Genomic DNA, 20,573 nt, shown 5'->3' with positions numbered 1-20,573 from the left:
GCTTCCTTCCATCAGCTGGTGTGTGGTGACATGTTGAGACCGGAGAGACTGAACGGCAATTATACATAGTGGCTGATAACTTGTCTCCCCCCCACACCCCCCCATCACAGACAAGACAGATGTGGCGTTTTCTAATCAGGGCGTGAGCGTTTTCTCTCTCTCTACGTGGGTTTCACTTCCGACAGGTCCGGTGAGGCGTGTGTTTCTTGGGAACCTCGATGCGGCAGCGGCTCCGGTCGTCCAGCCAAGGCAGCTCAAAGTTCCTGGAAGACAAATATTAAAAAATGTAAAACACTACACAGGCTTAATGGATACTGTTGTTATGGATTACGCCAGCGTGTGCTACCCACACTGTTAATTAGGGATGGGGGGAAAAAATCGATTCTGTTACAAATCGCGATTCTTGTGAATGACGATTTTAAATCGATATGCTGCCAAATCGATTTTTATTGGTTTATACCGGGGGGGGGGATATATGGGAGGAGCAACATCACCCCAGAGCATGTTGACCAGCTCTTGTTTTTGCACAAGAATCTAAACATACCCAAGCACTAGCTTTGTATCGCCTACATGCAAACAACAATAGCCTACTTTTTGTTTATTTCAAAGTTTATATTTTAAGTAAACTTTTATTCATTCTATCTAATTTACCTTTTATTAATTGTTTAAAAGTAGCCTAAGTGGCATACATTTCTTAATCTGTCAGTTTGTGTGCAGTTGACAGGGGCTATACAATAATAGGGAACATCTTAGTTATTTTCTTTATTGGCTGCCCGGCAGTCGTTAAGTTAATGTTAATATTTGATAAAGCTCTAATTGTATTTGACTGTGTTGTATTTGAAGGAATGATTCAACATTTTTCCATGGTACAGTATTTAAAAAAAAAAAAAAAAAAAAAAAAGAAATCCCAGGAAATCGTAATATCGAATCGCAATACTTACAGAATCGCAATACATATCGTATCCCCACCTAAGTATCGTGATAGTATCGTATCGGGAGGTCCCTGCCGATTCCCGTCCCTACTGTTAATGTGACAAGAAGCAGAATCATCAGCTCAGACTTACTGTTGTGCGAGTTTGGGCAACGGCCGTCCAAACGCAACCACAGGCAAAAAAGGAGTGATCACTATAGCTTCAACTGGAAGACATGAAGAAGAAAAAAACAGAGTGAGAATCCATTTAATAGTTGGTGTTGACCTTTTGCATCCCACCCAGTTTTATTCAGGGTGTTGTGGATGTAGGTACCGTCTTCGATGTCGGGATAGAAGGATGAAACCTCCGGCTCGGTTTCCTGGACGATCTTCTTCCTGTTCATGCGCTGCTGCAGACGCTGGAACATGCGCTGCTCTCTGATTCGCTGGATGTCCCATCTGAAAACACAGGCCAGGAAAAGGAAATGAGGAAAAGATCGAAGAGTTCTGAAACCATACATCTTCCTTATTAGATTAGATTAGATTTCTTTATTTATCCACACAACGGGGAAATTCACTTGTTACAGCAAAAAAGAGAAAAACAGAATTTAAATAACAGTGCCGAAGCAACAATAAAAAAGAAAGATCAAAATATATACACTACTAAACTACACATAATGAGAGTAAAAATATACAGAAAACAAAAACAACCTGCAAAACAGACACTGTGCAAGAGCAGGTACTGAGGAGAAAGTGGAGTGATGTAAGTGTTATTGTAATGAAAACAAAAGTATTATAAGTAATATTGCAACAGTAGTGACCATGATACAGAAAAAATAATTAAAAGTAAGTGACCATAATATAAATAATACTACAAGATAGTATAAAGGAAAATATAAATATTGCAATGTAACCATTATAAGTGAACATGATATAAATATAGATGTAAAGCGTTGAATATTATTGTGCATAGTGGTGATCTGAGTAAAAAAATAAAAAATTACTGGACTACATAATGAATCAAGACTTAATAGACCACAAATTCAATCTGTCCTCCACTACAGAACAAGTCTGGACCCGTGTGTTCATATATAAATTACAGTGCATTGCTGGTTATTATAGGTTTTATGGGCTGAAACGTTCTTTGTACCTTTTCCTCCTCTTTTCATCCAACTCGAGCTTCGCATGGCGTTTCAAAAACACGCCGTCATCCATCGGCTTGATGGGAAAACAAGATCACACTTATATTAAATCACGAGTTTGATGCTTTTCCTGCTTCGCACTCTAGAAGTAGGATTATTAACATGTTTTAATCAGTGAGTGTCTCTCACCTCCACGGAGTTGGAGGAGTCGTCCTCCAAGGGCTCGATGTAGTTTTCTCTCCAGGATGGAACTAGTGAGTGGGAGGAAGACGGAGGGAGAGGAGGGTCACCGTGGATAGAGTGCTCAGTACATTTGACGGATAAAGTGCTTAAAGATGGGAGATAGGTTAGGCTTACAAACAATCAGCATATCATGAACTACATGAGGAGTCCACTCACTGGCCACCTCTTCCTCCTTTTTAGGAGAAGTCTCCCGCAGAGGGGAGAGAGGAGGTTGGTTCCAGCAACACAGATACATCTCTGTGGTAGACATGAAGGGCAGCTCTTCCATCTCGCAGTTCAGCTCCGGCTCCTCTTTGCACGGAAGCAGAATGTCCCTTTCGGCCCCAGACCTCATGGGACCCATCTTCTCGGGGGTTTCCTTACTCCGCAGCTCCCTCTGATTAGGAGACCCGGGCTGCATCTCAGCTTTGTGGGGACTCAGCTTTGCACTCTTGCCCCGGGATTTCTGGACTTTTGCATCTCCAAAACAAGACTTCCTGTGTTTGGTAGGAAAAACAATAAAGAAGTGAGGTTTATATGGGCAGGTACTGTGGCAGATACTTCATGGAGTGCCTTCTACCATCGTCTCTTTTACCTCTTTTGACCTTTGCCACCCCGACTGAAGGGGAGTGGGTTGGCTTGGTTGGGCTGTGGACTCTCCTCCACATCCAGATCCCACATGTCCTCTTTGTCGGGGGTCCACGGCTCCAGGGGCTGGAACAGTCGCTTGTCCCGGGGTGGGTCCTTTCTCGTGAGCTGAAGGCGACGCTCCATGCGCTCAATGCGAGCGAGCAGCTGCAAAAGACGACACCGTAAATAAAGACCCTAACATTGTATGCACATCAAATCAGAACTGTACACACCACCAGACTAAGAGTTAGAAAGTGTTTACATACGGTCTCTTTGTCGGCTTTGAGCTCATCTATCTCCTTGTCCTTGGCCTGGAGCTGCTGCTGCTGCTGCTCGATGAGGTCCAGCTGCAGGAGCAGGATCTGTCGGAGGCAGTTGGCCTGCGTGTGCGGGTTGGCCGGAGTCTTCCTGATGTTCCTCCACTTGCCCTCAGACGAGAGCTCGATGGACGCCGTGCCGACGACTCCGGGGACGACCCCCTTGCCGCTGTCCTCGGCACCGGCCTCCTTGGGGTTATTGTTCACAGCCATCTGAGGGTTCTCCATGTTGTCCACAGAGAGGGGTTTACCTTTCACCGGGGTTCCCTCACCCCCCATCGGTCTGACAGGGGACAACACCCCCACAGTTTTATTGTCACCCTGAACTGCTTCTGCAACTGTGGCGGCCGGGGCAGCTTTGCTGGTCATGTAAACCTGGTCTCGGACCTGTGCCTGGCTCGGGTCGGGTCCGCCCGGCACGTCCTGCACATGGAGGACGAAGGGCTCCCTCCGCAGCACCAGCGGGCTCACGGTGCCGAAGTGCCCGATGTCGAAGTCGATGCTGTCGGTGCTCCGCTTGGATCCGGTCTCTGGGAACAGCGTGGATCTCAGAGTCATGGCGGACACTGGGACTTCTCATCCCGCATTGCAACCCCGGCTACGTGGCTCCCATGTGAGCCGAGCAGCTGATTTCCTGCAAGAAGAAGCATGAAAACGAACCACCAGGGTCCTGTTAGTGTGGCTCGGCGGGGAGTTCCGAGTTAAAGATGGACACCAGCTTTCATGACACTGGAACAAACGGAGGGAAGCTGCAGCACCGAGGGACCTGGTCTCTGCTTCTCCTCAAACCGGCCGCCGGGGTTTGAAATCCCGCTAAGCTACACGGGCACTGCGGCACCAGCACCCAGGGGCCGGGTGGGGGTGTAGGTACCCGGGCGAGGGGCACCGGGGCCGGGGGGCTTCACACAAGGACCCGGGAGTGGCTGTGGAGGACACGGGCTGCAGCCAGCTCCTCCATTTTGGTTCTCGCGGAATCATGAAAAACAATAACAGCTAGCTAGCTAACAGGCTAACAGGCTAACAGGCTAACGCTAGCCGGCTAGCTCCGCTAACCCGCGGCGGCCGGAAGGAGCTCGACGCGTCACGGGTGAGTTCGAACAGACTCGGTCGCATTAAAACGTGTTGACGTGTTTTTAAACTCACCTCGTCTACAACTCGACTTCACCTGCAACTGGCTCCATGTTCCCTCCTCAAGGCTCAAAGCGCCGAGGACTGCGCATGCGCGACGGGCAGCAGGAACATGTCTGGTGCTGTGAGGGTTTGGATCAGAGGAGGAGAGGAAGAGGAGCTGGGAAGCTTCATATTCTTCATCAGCTTCTTCTTCTGTAGTGACTCTTAGCAATCGTCTTCTTCTTCTTCTTCTTCTTCTTCTTCTTCTTCTTCTTCTTCTTCTTCTTCTTCTTCTTCTTCTTTAGGGTTTCTGAAAACTCATCATCATCCGCATCTTCTTTAGTATTTCTGAACTCCCATCATCTTCATTATCTTCATCTTCTTCTTTAGTGTCTCTGAAAACTCATCATCATCATCTTCATCTTCTTCTTTAGTGTCTCTGAAAACTCATCATCATCCTCATCTTCTTTAGTATTTCTGAACTCCCATCATCTTCATCATCTTCATCTTCTTCTGTAGTGTCTCTGAGCAGTCATCATCTTCATCATCTTCATCTTCTTCTTTAGTGTCTCTGAAAACTCATCATCATCTTCATCTTAATCTTCTTCTTTAGTGTCTCTGAAAACTCATCATCATCATCATCTTCTTCTTCATCTTCTTCTTTAGGGTTTCTGAAAACTCATCATCATCCTCATCTTTAGTATTTCTGAACTCCCATCATCTTCATCATCTTCATCTTCTTCTTTAGTGTCTCTCAAAACTCATCATCATCATCATCTCCATCTTCATCTTCTTCTTTAGTGTCTTTGAAAACTCATCATCATCTTCATCTTCTTCAGTGTCTCTGAAAACTCCTCAACATCTTCTTCTTTAGTGTCTCTGAAAACTCATCATCATCTTCATCTTCTTCTTTAGTGTTTCTGAACTCCCATCATCTTCATCGTCTTCCTCTTCAGTGTTTCTGAACACTCATGAACTCTTCATCCTTTTAAACAACCTCAGTTCTGTCACTGACTGAACAAGGTGGTGGAAACATTATTTAGACTTTTAGCTCCACATCCTTTCTGCAGATTTGTCAAAAATGTTCTCCTGCAAATATTATGCTTTCATCTACTTCTTCTCTTCTACATTTAAATTTAAATGGGAAATCTTGTCGTCGAACATCCTGATGATGAGCAGTTAAACCCACACGTTCCATCTCCACCTGCACATTTTATTAACATACCATTACTTTTTCACATACTGACGTTTTTTCATTTGTTAAATGTGTTAAATGGTGCATGAATCTTAACTGTAGGTTGTTAACTCAGCACTAAGTCTTTAGGAAATTTAAATAAATAGATTTTCCACATTTATCTCAGTGCAGATATTTAGTTTTCATGTTCTGACATTCAGAGTATTGCCGCTGATAAAACTGCATTAAAGCCCATTTTCTGAAGGAAATGCACAAGGGTGTTTAGCTCTGGAGTTTTTCATTGCCTGTAATAAAGATATCTCAATTTTAAAGTAAGAAATATTCTTGACTTATTAAATTTAAGCTACAGGTCCTTAAGTGTTATACACAGGAGTTAAATAAACACATTTTGAGTGCTTTGTTTTTAAAATTAACATAAAAAAGTTTTCTACATACAGATGTTTTTTAAATATTTAATTAATATAAAAATATTACATAAATAATCTAAAACAAATATACATGCAATTTTCGCCCTGACGCCAGGGGGCGGTATAAGACACATTTAGACTTCACTGATCAGGAAGTAGTTTACTTCCTGCCATTTGAAATTGGAACGCTAGTAACTCTATGCTAGTATCCATATGACCATAGCTAGTAACTGTTACCTTGGTTAGCTTAGCTAAAACATAAACTAACGGCTTGTGTTGATGTACGTCATCAAGCCTCGACACACGCTTGAAAGCCGCGACCCGGAAGGACGCATCACTACTGTTAGCCACTATTAGCTTAGCTAAAACGTAAACTAGCATAAAAAGACGATATTGTCATTGTTCCGTGTTAAACAGTCAGATAGTTTAGATTAAACTCTTATAATCTGAACCGAGCTGGTGTGGAAATGCGTCGCAGAGGAGTCGGAGCCGGAGCTGTGGCGAAGAAGAAGCTAGCGGAGGTGAAGCTACTGAACATTGGTGTTTTCACATTAACGTTAAATAAACATGTGTGAACGTTGAATCGTGTGTTTGTGTTCAGGCCAAATACAAAGAAAGAGGAAACGTTCTGGCAGAAGATCAGATTGTTCAGGTGAGTCCACGAAAACACTGAATGAAGAATCCATATAATTCACTTTATTATCCATGAATTCAGATCCCTTGTAAATATCAATATGTTTCTGGTTCATGCTTATTTATAAGTGAACTCATATCTATGTGTTACCTGTTTATTCACCGCTGGTAACAAATAGTACAGATGTTTTTTTGCATCAAATAAAAACATGGTTTTGTGTTTATTTCGACTTTTGCATCTATTGTTGTTTTCAGTCTTGATTAATCAGCTGAATATTTAATCAACTGCTTAGTCTATGACAGATCATAACCGTCCATGAACACAACATATTACATTTTCCAAAATGTAAAGAAAAACAGCAAATTCTCAAACTTGAATAAACTATTGAATATTTGGAATTTTTGCCTGAAAATCATATAAACAAGTTATAGTTACAACTTAATGGACTTGACTGAAAAAGCTTGTTAGCGTTAATATTCATAAATCGAAAATAACAATGTTCTTAAGTGATGTGCACAAATTAACATGCATCTTTACACATTAATCGATAGATATTTTTTATACTGTTCTGGCCTTTATTGTTCATGAGCTGATTATTATAAGTTATCTGCGTTTCTTCCACCAGATGTCCAAACAGCTGGAGACGTTTAAGTCCAACCTGGAGGAGTTCGCCAGCAAACACAAGGAGGAAATTCGAAAGAGCTCCCAGTTCAGGCTTCAGTTCCAGGAAATGTGTGCGACCATCGGAGTCGACCCGCTGGCCTGTAAGAATCCTTCAGTGTGTAATCAGATAAATGGACAACGAACTGAGGAGAAGTGGGTTTAAATCACAGGTTCTACAGTCGGTCATAATTCCCGTTTGGTTTTACTCCACAGCCGGGAAAGGCTTTTGGTCGGAGATGCTCGGCGTCGGTGACTTCTACTACGAGCTCGGTGTTCAGATTATTGAAGTGTGCCTGGCGCTGAAACACAGAAATGGAGGTTTGTAATTCTATCAATGAAAACTGAGGGATTGTGATTATATTTGACTGCATCACTTTTAGTTTTTTTTTTAACAATCTGTTTATTGAATTTTTTACATAATTAACAAACAAACAATACTGTTCCATCAATAACAATTACAGATGTAATTCCAACATACCACAGAACAGATACCAACCCCCCACCCCCCTCACTTCGGCACCTAGCCCCAACAGATGAGCACATATAGTTGAAAAATAAAGAATTGAAAAGAATAGATGACATAAATCATAATAATAATAATAATAGTAATACTAAAAATAAATGAATGAATAAATAAATAGATACATATGATCAATACTAAAAAAAATTAAAAAAAATGAAGAGAAAAAAAAATAATAAAAGAAAAGAAACACAAGTTCAGCAAGGCAGTACTTAGCTCACAGTGATCCGACAGCTTGTGCTATTGACATAAGACAAAAAGGGATTCCAGGACTTCTCAAAAGAAACAGCCTTACCAATCAGTCAGTCTAATTTTTCTAATTTAAGAAAATAAAGCACCTCCTTAACCCAGTGAACATCACTTTTAGTTTGACCATATTCAAAGCTTGTCCGTTCAGTCAATAACAGTAGAAATCACTGCAGCAGCTTCATACTGTGTTTCCTTCCAGGACTCATCACTTTGAACGAACTCCATCAGAGAGTACTGAGCGGAAGAGGAAAATACGCTCAGGATGTGAGCCAGTAAGTCAAGCTACTCAAGTTTTCTCCTTCTAAAATATTTTAAACTGTTTATTCTGTTAATGGCTGGCTTCCTTCTTCATCTAACCACCATGTTTAGGTAATTAAATAACCACGTGTTTGGTGTGAGTTGTATTTTTACCTGCTATGATTGAATCTGTGCTTCTCAGAGACGACTTGATGAGAGCGATCAAGAAACTGAAGGTGATGGGGAATGGTTTTGGGATGATTCCTGTCGGTGGGTCCTACCTGGTGCAGTCGGTTCCAGCTGAGCTCAACATGGATCATACTGTGGTTCTGCAGCTGGCCGAGGTAACACCCAGCTCCTGTAAATACCAGTCATTACTCACAGCCGGGTCCTGGTGTTACGTATTCCCTGTCAGACAAATGTTGTGTTTAGGTTTTTCCTGTGAGGGAGATACTGACGTGTGTTTGTTTGTTTGTTTCTGTAGAAAAAGGGATTCGTCACAGTGAGTGAGATCAAGGAAGGTCTCAAATGGGAGAAGGAACGAGCTTGTCACGTCCTGGTAAGTGGCGTCCGTCAGACTATATATATTTAGATGTATATATTTTATTTTCTATTTTAAATTTTTGATATTCTATTTCCTTGTTATTCTATTTTATTCTTTTTTTATTCTATTTTATACTTGAGCATTGCTTAAAGAGAGTGTGTGACCCAAGCATTTCATTGACAGTGACTACTTCATGTTATCTCTGTTCATTTGACAATAAAAAATCTTGAATCTTGAATCTTGAACACTCACTTCCTCTGCCTTGATGCACGGTTACTTCTTAAAAAGACCTTGAATTTAGTTTCTTTAAAAGAAAATCTGGTCTCAGCTTCTCAAATTAGAGAGCAAAGTATGTGATTGTATAATAATATTTTCTTGTGAAACATTTGGCATAGTTGATTAATCTGTTGATGGACAATTCTGAGGATCGATAAATCGTTTCAGGTCATTTCCAAGTAAAAATCTAAATGAGGGTTAGTGAAGATGTTTGTGTTTCTTTAAGCATTTTATAGAGTTAAACCTTTTCATGGTTGTTAGCAGAGAAAATACCTGTTACATACAGCTGTGGAATACTGAAACATGGGATATCATGATAAATAGTTCAAGGTTATTTTATCCTTTCCATAATTCCTTTCTTGCTTTGCATTATTTGACTTTGCCTTCATCTGTGTGATCCCTGATTTACAAACCTCTGCTCCCGTGTTTCCAGGATCACCTGCTGAAGGAGAGTTTGGCCTGGGTGGACTCTCAGGCAGCCGGGGAGTCACAGTACTGGTTTCCTGCTCTCTTCTCCGAGCTCGCATCCCGGGACGTCACACCAGAGGAGGCCAATCAGATGACACCTTGAGAAAGAGCTGGGCTGGACCCTGGACCGGACCCTGGACCGGTGACAGTTTCAGACACGTTGGGAAACACAAGGTGGAGTGAAGGGTCATGTGATGGACTTGGCTGTTTCCCTGGAGCTGGCAGCGAACTCTGGACACGAGGAAGGAAAACTCCTCCTCAGGTTCTCATCGACAACAAGTGCACTGAGGTTATTACTGAGTCACCGAAATCAGCTTGAGTTGTGTTCCACTGCATTGAAATCCACTGTAACATCTCCTCTTGTAGTCATGTTTTTTTCTTAACTGTGTTTTAACTGTTGATATTTGCACATAGAAACTTTTACTTTGACAGAAAACACAACAACAGCTTTATTGCACAAGTTGAACCCTAATTTTTATTAAATCAACTGGACCATTTTACATGTGCTTGTGGTCGTTGGCACAAACTCCCCCCGGTTCGATTGTAACGACATCAACAATTCATCCTGTCAAGTTTATTTAAAACAAATAAAACAATAAAATAAACCATTGAATCAATAGAAGTGATCACAGACATTAATTCTGAGTTACCAAGTGCACAGCTTCAATGGAAATGAATAATTGTGATAAATATATTTCATCTTCTTTCAGATCACATGATTTACTTGTGTATGTTTTTGCCCCTTCTCCATTTTACATGTTTACTTCACAGCTCATTGTTTTTAAAAGCTCCTCAGGTTTTCCATTTTTAGTCGTCTATACAGAAACAATAATGGCATCATATTAGCTTATTTTAAAGCTTTAGACCTTTTTAAATTAAAAGATCAAATTTGACCAAAAAAAATGTGGATGTGATGGATTTGATAACCAACAGAGAACAGTAAACTGTAAAACTCCTGGAATTCACACTTCAGATTTAAGAAGGAATCATTAGAATAAAAGCAGCAGATCTTCGAGTTCCAGAGAACTTTGCAATTTAACTTTTAAGAATCTTTCTCTGAATTCACGAAACTCCTCCAGAGCCCAAGAATCAGTGATTACATCTTTTCTCCCCCTCACCACTTATTTCATGTGTAAAAGCGTAAAGAGCATCAGTTTTACAGTTGAGTATAATTGGCAGTAAATTACTATAAGCTAAAAAAAAAAAGTATTTTAAAAACCACCACCTAACCGACAGGATTTTTAAAATAATTTCCCCTGCCACTGCAGTTTCTCTCACAGGTTGTGGCTGTACACGTGGTCCTCGAACACGGACTGCTCCATGAGGTCGCAGATCACCGTGCAGAAGGGACACACGCGGTGGCTCTCCTCGTGCTGCTCCAGTTCCCCTCGGGTGATGCCAGGGAAGCTCTCCTGGCAGTGACGACACACCAACAACTGCCGGGGACAGAAATAGAGACGTAACGAAATAGGGAGCGGATTAGGTTTAAAGTCCACGTCGGAAATAAACGGTAAACAACAGCCGGGGTCGCTCGTGGCGCCGCCATTCATTCCAATGTTTGTTTTTCAATTTCTGTGATTCATTCAACAATTTGTTAGTTGTGTCAAAGAAGAAGAGATTTGACTCACCTCCTCCTCTGGTTCAGCAACGTCTGCTGTAAGGAGAGAAGAATCAGTTATTGCCAAATAATATAAATTCAACACTTTACATCTATATTTATATCATGGTCACTTATAATGGTTACATTGCAATATTTATATTTTCCTTTATACTATCTTGTAGTATTACTTATATTATGGTCACTTACTTTTAATTATTTTTTCTGTATCATGGTCACTACTGTTGCAATATTACTTATAATACTTTTGTTTTCATTACAATAACACTTACATCACTCCACTTTCTCCCCAGTACCTGCTTTTGCACAGTGTCTGTTTTGCAGGTTGTTTTTGTTTTCTGTATATTTTTACTCTCATTATGTGTAGTTTAGTAGTGTATATATTTTGATCTTTCTTTTTTATTGTTGCTTCGGCACTGTTATTTAAATTCTGTTTTTCTCTTTTTTGCTGTAACAAGTGAATTTCCCCGTTGTGTGGATACATAAAGAAATCTAATCTAATCTAATTAACATTTTGTTCATGTTTTATTCTTGGTGTGAAACGTCTCCATGTATGTTTTTCACACAGTTAGATTCTTTAATCGATTAGTCTGCTTCTGAAAACAGCCCAAAGTGCATAGTGTTCACATCCAAAGCCGCTCACTCACCTATGACGTGGTACAGGTGCTCCGGTGCCGGGGGGGAGGAGGTGTTTGCAGCCGGAGCGGCGGCGGCCGGCTGCACGTGCGGCGAGTCGCCGGTGGGAGCGGCGTTGAGGTCGGCGTACGCTGAGCGCAGGCCCTCCATGTTGCTGCGGAGATCCTGACAGAACAAGAGAGTTGAGAAAACAAGCGTTACTAAGAAAAACACATTGAAGATTTCCTGTGTGAAGACCGTGTTGATGTGTCCGTGTACGTTGTTTTCTCTGGTGAGCGCTTCGTTCTCCTGCCTCACGAGACGCATCTTCTGCTCCGTCTCCTCGATGAAGCCGTCTTTATCCACCAACGCCTCCAGCGCCTCTCTGAGCTGCAGCTGAAAGGGAATTCAGGAAAACAAGTTACAATATCAACAATCCATAAGGTCAACACCTCTGGGATGAGCAGGTTCCGGTTCCTCCTTCTTCTCCATATACTTTCAGCCACTTGCTGAACCTCAGTCTAGATCTTGTCTGTTTACCTCAAGTTTGTTACTTTTCCGTCGATCCTCATCACAAACTGCGACCGTGTTCTCCAGCTGCCTCTTCATATGACTCAGTTCTTCATTCAGAGCCACAACTTGCCTCTTGGTGTTTCTGGTGTCGTCCCTCTCGGTCGCCAGCTTCACCTGAGCGTCCTGCAGCTGGCTGGCGAGCGCCTGGCACCGCGCCTGAAGAGGACCTGCGGCAGAGCCGGGATCTTCTGCTGACTGCTGCTGCGTCTCCTGCTGAGTCAGCCTCCGACAGAGCTGCTGGTTCTCCCTCTTCACCTCCTCCATGTTGAGTGTGAGTCTCTGCAGCTCTGCGTCCAGACGATCCTTCTGTTTCTCGCTGCTCTGGAGATCCACCTGCCAGGAGGTGAAACACACAGAGTCCTAATCTGAACTTTCATCATCGTCTCCGTCACGGACAGCTTTGTTTTAATGGTCTAATTGAGCTCTATGACTTTCAAACTACGAGTATGAATCATCAGGTTGTGATGATACTCACTTCACTCTTTGAGTTGTGCTGGATTAAATAAAATGTCTGGATTTACCTGTAGAAGCTGGACGCTGTCTTCTGTTTTGAGCAGCTCCCGTTCTCCTTCTCTGACTTTGCAATTCAACCTTAAAAATGTTAAAAAAACGTGTGTTAACTTCTAAAAGTCATTTTTATTTGTGTGTTATTAGATAGATAGATAGATAGATAGATAGATAGAGTACTTTATTCATCCCCGAAGGGAAATTAAGTTGTCATAGCAGCCGGTATATTTGAATACAATAAAATACAATACAATAGAATAAAATAAAAAATATTGAGGTAGAAAGAATAAAAAAAAACAGAAGCACAAGATAAAAATACAATAAAATAGGTAGATAAGGTGCATTGGCAAGATGATGGTAAAAGTACTGATGATATGATGGTAATGTTATTGTTAGACAGTATATAAGAATAGTACAGTATATATAGTATATAATATAACATAATATATATTTATATATGATAGTAATTATACCAATATAAAAGCAGTATATGGTAATAGTGGCAGCAACAGTTTATATAATAATAATAGTAATGGTGATATAATAATAGTAATTATAACATGTACACATAAATAGATATGTGTATATAGACTTATGTAAACAAGAATATACAGAGAGTATGATATGATATATAGTGAAGTATGAATATGAATATAAGTATTTGACTATACAATAGGTAATATAATATACTATGAGTCTAAGAATATGTAGACAGAGTGTGCAAAAGACAATATTATTGTATAAAATGATATATAATATCAATATGGTTAATATGCGCAGACTCCACTCACTTGGCGATCTCCTGACTCTGAACATCGATCGTCCCCTTCAACGCCTTCTGCTCGTCCTTCATCTGATTGATCTTCATCACAGCTCGGTCGTATTTCTCCTGAGTGTGTTTCTGAAAATGAACGATAACAAAGAAGAGGAATTACAGGAGGAGCCCGACGTGAGATCGGAGTCTGACACGAGAGGATGAACTGATCTTTACCTGGTTTTCAGCGGCTGCTCGGTCAGAACTCAGGCTCAGCGTCTCCTGCTCGCTCGCCCTGTGCTGCTCCAGCTCCAGATGCTTTGTTATCTGGGCCAGCAGCTCCTCCTGGTAGGGACATGGTTTTACAGTTAAGTTTTCACTCTGACGACTATTCACCGAGTTTAAATTTCACACGTGGTCTGAAAACAAACCTTCAAAGTGCTCATTTCCTGAAGCTTCTGCTGTAAGGTGCTTGTTAAGTTTTCAATTTCTTCCTTGTTTTGACCCATTTCTTCGACCAGGTGACTCTTCTCCCTCTCTTTCTCTTCATTCTGCTCCTGCACGAATCAATGACACGGCATCAAATACCAAAGTTCAATCCATACTTCACTGTTGCACAACACGCAAACATGTTCACTCCCACACAAACACTTGGTTTGTAATAAAATATACCTTGAGGACGGCAGCGTCTTGTTGTTCCTTCTCTAAAGCAAGTTTCAGGGTTTCGTTTTCCTGCCGGATTTGATCCAAGTCTTTCTGCAGCTCGTCTCTCTCGCGGACGCTCTGATCCACTTGTTCCTGTGCTCAACAAAACACATGAAGTCAACACAAAGCTCTGTTTACTTTGAAGAAACACACATCGGTTTGCATCAGCAGTTTTTTTCTGCCACAACCCTGACACTCGACATGGAACCAGCACAGACACTTCTACCTTCCTCCCGTACCGATACCTGGACTTTGCATATCGACTAGATAACATATCGGAAAGATTCACATACTCGACGACCTTTTCGCCCGGAATCAAAGTCATTTCAGATTTCAGAATATCTCTAACCAGCAACTTGAACCCAAGCAAATACTCACAGTCATGTTTTGTCCCAACTGTAAACGCGAGATAAAGAAAAACAGGGTCACTCGCTTTTGCTCCGAATCTCTTTGTTTGCGTTTGATACCTGTGTTGTAACCACCAGGATGTCATCATCCAGCCTGGAGGTCAGGCTCTGCTCCTCTGGGCTTTTGAAGCAGAAGGGAGTGCTGGCCCCCCGCACCTGACCGGTGACGTCGATGTAGCAGAACTGGTAGAACTCCATCTCGTCCTTGGGCAGGTAGTAATCTGACGGGAGGAGAACAGAGAGAATAGAGATGGGAAACGGAACCTGGACGACAAACGGACAGAGTGTCACTCAGCAGAGCTCAGCCCTAAATACAATCCACTAGATCTGGATTTATTCTGAACACACAGATATCAGTCCTCCGAAAAAAAGCTGAGGTTCTCAATCAAGATCCATGAATTATTCTTAAAAGATGTTCTATCTCACGATATTAGAGAAAGTCAGAAATAAATTCCTGGATCTGCCTCTTTCTCTGGATCAACACACACAATAAGTTCTTTCTCTGCCGATGTTACATCCTTCCAACTAGTTTTTATCAAATCTGTCCAGGACTTCCTGCTGCAGTGGAGGTGAAAACTAAACCTAGATCAGCTGATCTGAAAACTAAACCTTGACGGCTGGTGACAGATCCGATTTAGATTTGAATCTGTTTACACACAACAGGATCAGGGTGAACGTTACAAACACAAACATCCAGCTCTTCCTCACCTTTGAAAACCGTCTGCCTGCTCACGGACTCCTGTCCGACCACATCCAGACCCGGCTCCACCCACACGAAGGTGTGATAATCCTTCGCTGAGTTCCATCCCACCTGCAGAGGAAACATCAGGAGAAACTCAACACGTGGAAGAAGATGATGAAGGAGAAGTCAAGTGAGATACTATTTATATAAAGATGTAATAAAATGCCAGAATTAACCCTGGTTGCATAAGATACAACCTTTAAAACAACTATAGCTGCATTGATAATTTTTTAAGACAAAATGCTAAATTTGTTGGTTTGTATAAAGACAGATAATTACTACATAAAAAAAACAGGAAACCTCACATTAAAAATCTGAAACTATTACTAACACTCATAGAAAACAGTCCCACAAAGTATTCTCCAATTATAATATCAGTGAAAATATTGAAAAACATTCTTTCTCACTATGTTATAGAAAGAGAAAGAAAGTTCCTGGATCAGCCTCCGGATCCTTCCACCAACCTTCAGTCGGATTCTCCATCTTTCTCATGTGATTCAGCACTTTTATCATCTCACACTTTCCCACATTGAACCTCAAATCCTTCAGGGTTTTACAATCTTTTCTAATTGCATCAGTAACTCTATATTCACAACAGAGCTATTAAATATGATTTATTGTTATTATTGTGCATTTATTTGGTATTTTCCAGATAGAATCCCATCTCCTGTTCACTTTAAATTATCACAGAAGGTGCCTCACCTTGAAGATGCCCACCCAGTCCCGGGGGTGAGGCTGGAAGGCAGCGGTGTAGTGGCAGGTGAGGGAGGTGGAGGGGGGGTATGACTGGGGGATGTTGCTGAAGACCACCTGGGAGAAGGTGCGGACTGGGGGGGGGGCTGCTGCGGCCCCTGAAGGCCCCTCCATGCTGGACAGACTCACAGAGACACCGGAGGGACTGAGGACACACACTGCTTTATCAGCCTCCTTGTTGCGCAGTAGAATAAACTTTAACAAATATAAAATACACAATTCACCTCAAACAAATACTTTCCCCACAACTAAACCAGCTGAGTATTAAAATGATTTATTCACATGAGAATGAGATTCAATATGAGTTATTGACTTTTAAAATGTTTATGGAAAGAAAACAGAAACAGAAAGTAATCCAGAAACACAGGAGACCGCACCCGGGACATTTCCGTGGTTTGTTCTGATACACGACAACACATAGTGTGTTTCTGATTGTGTGTTTAATAAATCCTCCGAGACGATGTGATGTAAATATCAAGATTTTAAACTTACTGATTTGTTGTCACTGGTCGGAGCTGAAGCTTCAGCTGGGAGAACTGGCCTGCGACTGCGCTGCCTTCAGGGGCTGCTCGGATATTTAACCTTCCGGAGTACGACACGACTCCACAAGGCACCACTGACAATTATTTTATCAATATTTTTTTCAAAATGTGCTTGATTTTTTAGTTTAATTTAAATTATACATCATTCTATTGACAATGAATTGATTTATTTCTTGTTTTAACGCGTTTTATTTTCCCTAATTAATAATGTTGAACTTTATTGATCTCCCAGTGTTTTATTTATTTATTTATGTTGGTGTTATTATTGTTGTTGTAATGTTGTTACGCATGTTTTAATTTTGACATTTACAATTAATATCTTAACACCACAATAAAATCAACAACAACAAAATGTAACTATTCACTTGTTCTCTACCTGGAAGATTAAGTTATTCATTTTAAATCAAAAACCAAAAGAAGAAAATGTCCAAATGATCTCCTTGTTTCCGTTTGTCTGTAAAGGCATCAGGGTATGCTGCATTGTGGGAAATGTAGTCCAGTGTGAAAGCATACAACCCTCGCTCCTGAACCCTAACGACCACTAGAGGGAACCAAACTCCTGCATAGCACATCAAGTTAGACCTCTGTAACTTGGCTGGTTCCCAGTTCAGTATCCCCACGTGGAGGAGGATTAGATTATAATTAATTCTGATGATTTATGAACTGATTATGTTGTTTATTATTATTTAATCAACATTTTTGTATTCCTGCACAAGCGGTTTGAATAATTTAACTCAGGCTGCACTGACAGATATTTGTCATCGATCAATCAATCAATCATCATCCATATTGATAATTCAAGAAAACACTGGTTGCATGTAGGTCTGCTGTGAATTAAAACATTCACTTTTTTATTATTGTGTTGATTATTAGACACAGTTACACAAGAAAATAAGGTTTTTTAAAACACAACACAAACAAACAGCAAGTAAAGAAGTTAGATTTTGACACATAGTTTTCTGGTGGAGACATTTTGAACTAATGTGTGATAAAATCATGACGATGTTGTATTTTCCACTTGTATTAACAGGTTTTATTCCCTCTACAGATTCCATCACTCACCTGTGAACCAGTTCTCATCGCTGAGCCAACAACCAATCAGGGACGAGCAGGCTCCTCCCCCCGCTGCTTCTGATTGGCTGAGGGATGCTCGGCCTGTGAGGAAGTGACTCGTTGTTGACACGAGTTTCTCCGCAGCTCCTCAAACCGGGACACGTCACGCCACGCACGCCTGCCCCCCCCCCCCCCATTCTGACCGGGAGCACCGGGAGCACCGGGAGCACCGGGACACGTGACCTGCTGAAGATAATTTCCGGTATTTACGTTTTCATCCGCTCTTCTCTGCCGGGAGGGAGGAAGTTAGCATCCCGTTACCATGGCAACGGCACACCGCCTATAGTTTCCATAGGCCCGAGTTAGCTTCAGCGTCATGTCTTTTTTTAAAGTTACGCACTAAATGAAACGTTCAGACTGTGTGACGTCAGAAGAAGAAACACATTTTACTTTGATGAATCAACGAATTCGGTGCAAATGTAAGTTTTTTTTGTTATTTGTTTTTAATGTTGTTTCTCTTTTTCTGTTTGGTTGTTTGTTAGCTAAACAGGCTAAAGTTTTTACATAGGTACTTTAGCCAACTTGTGCAGGGGGGGGGGGAGACTAATAAGCAGCAGATGAATCGATAATGAACATGATGTATATTTATTGCAGCCCTAATATAATATATAATGTTCAGTAAATTCTTCTGAAACGTCAACACTGCATGATGAGCTTCTCTACGTCTGTTTGACTGAAGAAACATTTCTTATGATTTGCATGATTTGTGTTGTGCTTCATCTTGTGACTCTTGAGAGCTTTTAAAGTTTTATTATGGTCACATACTTTGTTTTCACGAGGTTTTACTGGTGTGATGGTTCACACACTGGCCAGTCCTGGTTCGCACAATATATCATTGTACTGTACTCATATGGTATTAATCTACTTTGTGTACAGTCGAGACAGCAGTGGTGGGCAGTAACGAGGTAGAAATACTTTGTTTCTGTACTTAAGTAGATTTTTCACATATCTGTACTTTACTTGAGTATTTCTTTTCCTGACCTTACTTTTACTCGTTACATTTGAACAAAAATATGTGTACTTTCTACTTCTTACATTCTCAAACTGGCTCGTTACTTGAGCAGCGGAGGTTCTCTCTCTCTCTCTCTCTCTCTCTCTCTCTCTCTCTCTCTCTCTCTCTCTCTCATCTAGGGTTACATTTTTTTACATTATATACATTATATTCATATTGTTGTTAAAATTTTTCAGTCAGTTGAGATAAATCTTGAGGAGAAACATTTTGGGTTGTTTTGTGTCTGTATAGACCTACTATAAAAAGCACTTTGCATTTTTAATTTTGGTACTTGTACTTTTACTTTTGATACTTAAGTACATTTCAACACCAGATACTTTTGATACTTAAGTACTTTTAATATGAGCTACTTTAAGACTTTTACTCAAGTCATTTTCTGACGGGTGACTTCTACTTTTACCAAAGTCACTTTCAGGTCAGATATCTGTACTTTTACTCAAGTATGGCTTTCAAGTACTTTATACACCACTGCGAGACAGTAACATCATCACCTGCAGCTTCACAGTTTCATATCTCAGAGAGAAGGAAATTTAAAAATCCACAAACCGTTTCCATCTCCCCTTCACAACACTGCCTTGCTTATTTAATAACCTGAGCTTTTCTTTATTCTAATCAAACAACTTCCCTACCCTTATTTAATATCAGGCCATAAATATCATATTACATTATAATTCACCCCTCACAGTTACGGTGAGAGAGCTGGTGTGTTGCTCGCTCTCTGTCACACAGGAGGTGACGTGCCTGTGATCTTCAAAGCACGAGGACCAAAGGTGGATAAGAGTGTAGGATGTCAGCTGATGCTTAATTAATGTCGATTGGTTCATGAATCAGGAATCCAGTTTTGTGTAATCCTTCCATGTTCCACAGTCCTCTCCTGGACTCTCTGATCATCATCTTCACCAGATGTTTGAGTGACTTGTCTTCATCAGGAGCTTCAGCTGAAGGAAAAAAATAATTTTTTTCAGCATAGATTATTTCTATTAGGTGTCCAGAACAACATACTAAAAGTCCTAAGAAATCGTAGTTGAGGAAATATGTTTAATTCTCATCAATGTGTTCCAATAAGGCAACAATACACCCCAAAAAGACTATTTTTTTCCTTTACTCCTATCAAAATGAAACTTTACACAATGAAAGTAGCCATGAAACGTAACATTTTTTGTATTACAAGTTTCTTTGAAAATGAATTTATGTATGTATTTGTAATACATATGAATGGTGTTTGCCTATGCAAATTAGTAAGTAAGTAAGTAAGTTTTATTTATAGAGCACATTTAAATACAGCATAAACTGACCAAAGTGCTGTACAATGACAAGAAAAGGCAAATAATACAAAATAACAATACAAATTGACCAAATTAGGACATATTCAATAAGTGTGGAGCAAAAAATGTTACGTTTCATGGTTACTTTCATTGTGTAAAGTTTTATTTTGATTGGAGTAAAGGAAAAAAATAGTCTTTTTGGGGTGTATTGTTGCCTTATTGGCACATTGATGAGAATTAAACATATTTCCTCAACTAGGATTTCTTAGGACTTTAAGTATGTTGTTCTGGACACCTCATAGAAATGATCTATGCTGAAAAAAATTCTTTAACAATTAGTCGGTCGTAAAACGCTACTTGGCCTGGACTATTTGGGTGACTTGTCTTCATCTGGAGCTTCAGCTGAAGGCTCCTCATGTGACCTCTTGACCCAGAGGACCCAT

The 20,573-nt window shown here is 40.8% G+C and overlaps 3 protein-coding genes across 5 annotated transcripts; 1 reads left to right on the top strand and 2 right to left on the bottom strand.

Annotated features, from left to right (window-relative positions):
• Positions 1-84: 84 nt before the first annotated feature.
• msl1b (MSL complex subunit 1b) lies at positions 85-4,428 on the bottom strand. 2 transcript variants are annotated; one of them, XM_061094653.1, is made up of 9 exons: positions 4,365-4,428; positions 3,171-3,855; positions 2,870-3,069; positions 2,410-2,771; positions 2,242-2,303; positions 2,061-2,128; positions 1,245-1,369; positions 1,065-1,137; positions 85-263 (listed from the first exon to the last, which is right to left on the bottom strand). In XM_061094653.1, the coding sequence occupies exons 2-9, from the start codon at positions 3,777-3,779 to the stop codon at positions 173-175; spliced, it is 1,590 nt and encodes a 529-aa protein (XP_060950636.1). In that variant the 5' UTR covers positions 3,780-3,855; positions 4,365-4,428; the 3' UTR covers positions 85-172. The 2 variants fall into 2 exon arrangements, with proteins under 2 accessions (XP_060950636.1, XP_060950637.1); XM_061094654.1 differs by having other exon boundaries at positions 2,452-2,771.
• Positions 4,429-6,136: 1,708 nt separating this feature from the next.
• On the top strand, positions 6,137-10,255 carry LOC133027374 (vacuolar-sorting protein SNF8-like). Its single transcript, XM_061094359.1, has 8 exons — positions 6,137-6,454; positions 6,535-6,585; positions 7,193-7,331; positions 7,444-7,548; positions 8,199-8,271; positions 8,439-8,580; positions 8,721-8,795; positions 9,490-10,255. The coding sequence occupies exons 1-8, from the start codon at positions 6,401-6,403 to the stop codon at positions 9,625-9,627; spliced, it is 777 nt and encodes a 258-aa protein (XP_060950342.1). The 5' UTR covers positions 6,137-6,400; the 3' UTR covers positions 9,628-10,255.
• A 543-nt stretch (positions 10,256-10,798) lies between these two features.
• On the bottom strand, positions 10,799-16,757 carry calcoco2 (calcium binding and coiled-coil domain 2). 2 transcript variants are annotated; one of them, XM_061094357.1, is made up of 14 exons: positions 16,691-16,757; positions 16,148-16,343; positions 15,412-15,514; positions 14,764-14,924; positions 14,264-14,389; positions 14,023-14,148; positions 13,829-13,936; positions 13,629-13,738; positions 12,852-12,921; positions 12,298-12,663; positions 12,037-12,153; positions 11,790-11,943; positions 11,153-11,178; positions 10,799-10,960 (listed from the first exon to the last, which is right to left on the bottom strand). In XM_061094357.1, exons 2-14 carry the CDS (start codon positions 16,310-16,312, stop codon positions 10,799-10,801), a joined length of 1,794 nt encoding a protein of 597 aa, XP_060950340.1. In that variant the 5' UTR covers positions 16,313-16,343; positions 16,691-16,757. The 2 variants fall into 2 exon arrangements, with proteins under 2 accessions (XP_060950340.1, XP_060950341.1); XM_061094358.1 differs by having other exon boundaries at positions 11,153-11,175.
• Positions 16,758-20,573: the final 3,816 nt, after the last annotated feature.

The sequence above is a fragment of the Limanda limanda genome, chromosome 21 (assembly GCF_963576545.1).
Source record: "Limanda limanda chromosome 21, fLimLim1.1, whole genome shotgun sequence".
NCBI classification, from domain to species: Eukaryota; Metazoa; Chordata; class Actinopteri; order Pleuronectiformes; family Pleuronectidae; genus Limanda; species Limanda limanda.
This window is presented reverse-complemented; position numbering and strand designations above follow the sequence as displayed.